The following is a 3,902-nucleotide window of genomic DNA, read 5'->3' on the forward strand; positions in this document are numbered from 1 at the left end:
CAGGGGTTCGCTTGGCCAAGTGCGCGCCTTCGCTTCGGCGACAAAATGGCAGCCCTGGAGAGCGGCTGTGGTGCCAGGCTGGGCGAAGGCAGGCGGCGGCGGGAGGGCGCCCTCCCCTCCCGCGATGGCCGCCTCCCTCCCTCCTCGGAGCCGCCCTCAGCCTTCCCGGCCGGCGGGTGGGAAGGCGGCCATCCTGGGCGTGCGTTCCGCAGGGCGCACCGAGACCGCCCCCACCCACCCACCCCCGAGGCCGCCAGCCCGCGAAGCCGCCCAGCACAGGCCGCGTCCTCCTCCGCCCGAGGGGAGGGGCGGGGAAAGGAACCGACCCCGCGCTCCTCTCGCCCGCCCGGCCGCCCCTTTTTCCTCGCTGCAGTTCGGCGGGGGAAAAAGATGGCGCCGTGTCCTACTTCGGGCGGGCGGGCGCCTGGTGCGGCGGATACCGGCGGCTTCCGAGGGAGGGAGCGAGCGAGCCTCTTCGCGCTCCGTCAGCCGCGGGGGCAGAGCAGGCAGACCGAGCTCGCCAGGCCCCAGAGCGCCCCCCCCCACTTCAGCCGCCGCTCCCCGAGCGCAAAACGGGCCTTGCGTAAAGCGACCAGTCGGCGCTTCGGCGGCACGGGGGGGGGGGGTGAGAGGCGGGAGGCAGGTGACACTCCAGGCGGGGGGGGTGAGGCAGAACTGCGCCGCGAGTCTTACGTAAAGGGCCCCCTCCCTCCCGACTCGGCGGAGGAAAACATCTCCCACCTGGGTGGGGCTGATGACCGCCAAGCGCTGCTCGGAACGGCGAAGCCCCCAAGTTCCGAAACCGCCGCGCTGCGCCCCCCCCCCCCCACTCCGCAACCTTAATTTCTCCTTGGGAAGAAAATCCAACGCCTCCGCCCCCCACCCCCCGCAACTCCATCGGGCGGGCCGGCCGAGTCAGCGGACAAAGTTTCGCCTCCTCCAGCAGCATCCCAAGTTCGGGCCGAGGCCGCCGCCGCCCCTTCCCGCCTCCTCCCTTCCCTCCCTCCCTGGCGGAGCGGGACTGGAGAGCGGAGGGGGGGGGGGAGATGCCCCCCCGCCCCCCTCGAGGGCTGCCCCAGCCGCGCACATCTGGGGCGGCGGAGGAGGAGGAGGCGGGAGAGAAAGGGCGCGTTCATGAGGACTACAAAGTTGCAAATATGGCTCCCCGGCCAACCGCGCCTGATCCGCGCCGCGGGAGCGACCCATCCGGCGGGCACCCTCAAAACTTGCGGCCCCTCGCCGCCCACCCCTGAGCCCCTCGGGGCACTCCGGGCAAACTCCGCCCGAGCTCAGGACCAACTCGGCCGCCTGCCCGGCTCGCTCCTCCCGCCTTCCGCCCGGGCGAAGCAGCCCTCGCCACAACCGCCTCCGGAGACCGGGCAGACGGGGGAGGGGGCGCTTCCCTCCCGCCATCTCGGTCCCGTGCCCCCCCCCTCCCGGGGCACGGTTCGCAGCGCGCGCTGGCTGGCTGGCTGGCCGGCCCCGTGGGCACCTCAAGGGCAGCGGCGTAGCACCCACGGCGGCCGCCGGCAGGACGGCGCCCTCCGGCCGCCCGGCGCTCCGCAGTGTGGCTCCCCGCGCGCCCCGCCTGGCCGCCCCGGTTCCTCCCGCCACCCGCTCTGGCTTACGTCGGAAGGCGTCCTGTTCCGCAGCTCTAAGTGGATCCTCTTCTTCATGTCCATGTCCCCGGCTGGTTCCGCGGGAGGCTGCCTGGCTCCTCGGCCGCGCCGCGCTCCGCTCCCTCTTTTGTATGGACACCGGCGGCACCAGCAGCGGCCCCCCCTCCCGCCCCCCCGACCAGAGCCAGCGCGCGAGGCGAAGAGGGACTTTGGGCGCTCAACCAGCTCCGCTCGGAATCCCCCAACGCGGCCGACCAGCGCGCACACTAGCGTGATTGCCGTGGGGGCGGGCACTCCGCGAGAAAAGGCGCCCCTTTGACGGGCGGGCGGCGGGACCAACCGGCGGGCGAGGAGGGCGGGGCCGGCGGCCGCCCTGCCAATGGCGACACACGACGGGCCGGCGGGGGGAAACGGGCTGGTCCCTGACGAGCGAGCCGCAGAGCAGTCGGCGCGAGCTGCGGAAGGAGCTGCTGGGTGGTTGGCGGCGGGAAGGGCGGGCGGGCGGCCGCGCTCCAGCCGCAGCGGGCGGGAGTCTGCGGGGGCGGACCGGCCGCCTTCTGCCGACGAACGGAGCCCTCCGACCGCCTCGTAGGTGAGCGCCGAAGCGGCACTTCGGGACGGGCGATGGAGCAGCTGCTCGCGCGGAGGAGGAGGAAGCGGTGGTGGCGGCGGGCTGAAGGCAGGCGGCGGAACGGCTCCTGAGAGGATTCGCTGGCGCCCGGAGCTCCTGGTGCCTTCTCGGCCGGGAAAGACGGAGTTGCTTTCCGGCGTCCCGCTTCCAGGAACGGATCTCCCAACCGCATTTCCCGACGAAGCGTCCCCCGGACCTCCCCTCGGAAAGGAGGGGAACGCCGACCGGGCCGGGCATTTCTAGCACCCGGTAACCGCGGTGGCCGGAAGGGCTGGTTGGGGGGGGGCGCTTATAAAGGGGACGACTGAGGACTTCCGGCTACTACGGGAGAGTCGGGGGGGGGTTCTCTTTTTCTCGAGTGTCGGACGCGACGGAGGTCTGCCGGAGGGCCTTGAAAAGCTGCAGCAGCTGGACCGGCCTGGACTTCCCTCCTGAGGTTCAGCTGGGCTGAGGCGTCTTAAAAGAGTCCCCCTTTTTACCAGTGAGTGAGAGATAAAGAAAACCGGGCTGCTTTTCCTGCTGTATCGTTGGTAGCGTTGCAGGTATCCCTTTCCCCTGCTTGCACCCGGCAACCGCCTGGCTGAGTCTAAACAGTTGGGTTTTATTCATTAACGATTTTATTTATTAGATTTGTATGCCGCCCCTCTCCGTAGACTTTTTGGATAGTGGATAGAAAATAAAGTTGCAAATTGCTGTTGATGTTTGCTAATAAGGCTTAAAACTGTTGCATAGTACATAAGTGCATGGGCTTTGATAGATTTTTAGATTTTTGATAGACAGCAATAGATTTTTAGTGTGACTTCCCGTGATTTTGGTATCCCGGCTTTCCTCTTCTCCAACAGGACAGTGGGGCAGAGCTGGCAACAGCTGGGACCGCAGGATTATTTTCACAAGAATTAACATGAGAGCGCAAAGTACTTCCAATAACCGCATATACAGAGACAAACACTCCTTCAAATCATAGTCAATTCCCAGTGTCTTCACAGGTTTTTAAGAAGAGACTGGAATAGCCACTTGTTATATAAAGGCATAGGGTCTGTGCTTGAGCAGGAGGTTGGACTAGAACAGTGTTTCCCAACCTTGGCAACTTGAAGATATTTGGACTTCAACTCCCAGAATTCCCCAGCCAGCAAATGCTGGCTGGGGAATTCTGGGAATTGAAGTCCAGATATCTTCAAATTACCAAGGCTGGGAAACTCTGGACTAGAAGACCTTTTTTGTGATCTCCATTCAAATGTTAATTTGACCCTATTGAGTATTTTGCAGTCAGCCTGCTGGATGTTTGTACATAGCTTCTAAGGCTATGAAAGGCATGTCTTATGCTTTTAAGAAACTGTTCTTATTGTGAGTGCTTCCACATGCTACATAAAAATTTGCCTCTGTCTATTGGTACTGTAACAATTGCTAACCATCCCCAGAGGTTAGGTAAGTGATAAAATACGTCTATGTTCTCTCTTTCCAGTCCAAAAGGGTCATTCTAAGAATCTATAAGCTACAACCATTTATTGTATTTGAACTTAAGGAAAAGCTTGTAGTTTAAGAAAGGGAGGAAGTGTTAAAGATAGTAAGTGATGAATACAGGCAGGCTTCAATTTACAACCAAAATTTGTAGCCCAACAATTTCTGTTGCTAAATGAAACAGTTGTGAATTT

At 62.9% G+C, this 3,902-nt stretch overlaps 1 protein-coding gene across 2 annotated transcripts in view; it reads right to left on the reverse strand.

Moving 5' to 3' along the window:
• The window catches only part of ANP32A (acidic nuclear phosphoprotein 32 family member A), a 25,295-nt gene extending 22,907 nt beyond the window's left edge, over positions 1–2,388 (reverse strand). Inside the window, exon 1 of one of the 2 annotated variants that reach the window (XM_070762752.1) lies at positions 1,629–2,388. In XM_070762752.1, the coding sequence (XP_070618853.1) occupies positions 1,629–1,682 (54 nt within the window). In that variant the 5' untranslated portion in view covers positions 1,683–2,388. The remainder of the gene's footprint in view (positions 1–1,628) is intronic. The other variant, XM_070762753.1, reaches the window with a different exon arrangement.
• Positions 2,389–3,902: the final 1,514 nt, after the last annotated feature.

Source organism: Erythrolamprus reginae, chromosome 10 (genome assembly GCF_031021105.1).
Source record: "Erythrolamprus reginae isolate rEryReg1 chromosome 10, rEryReg1.hap1, whole genome shotgun sequence".
In the NCBI taxonomy this organism is placed as follows: Eukaryota; Metazoa; Chordata; class Lepidosauria; order Squamata; family Dipsadidae; genus Erythrolamprus; species Erythrolamprus reginae.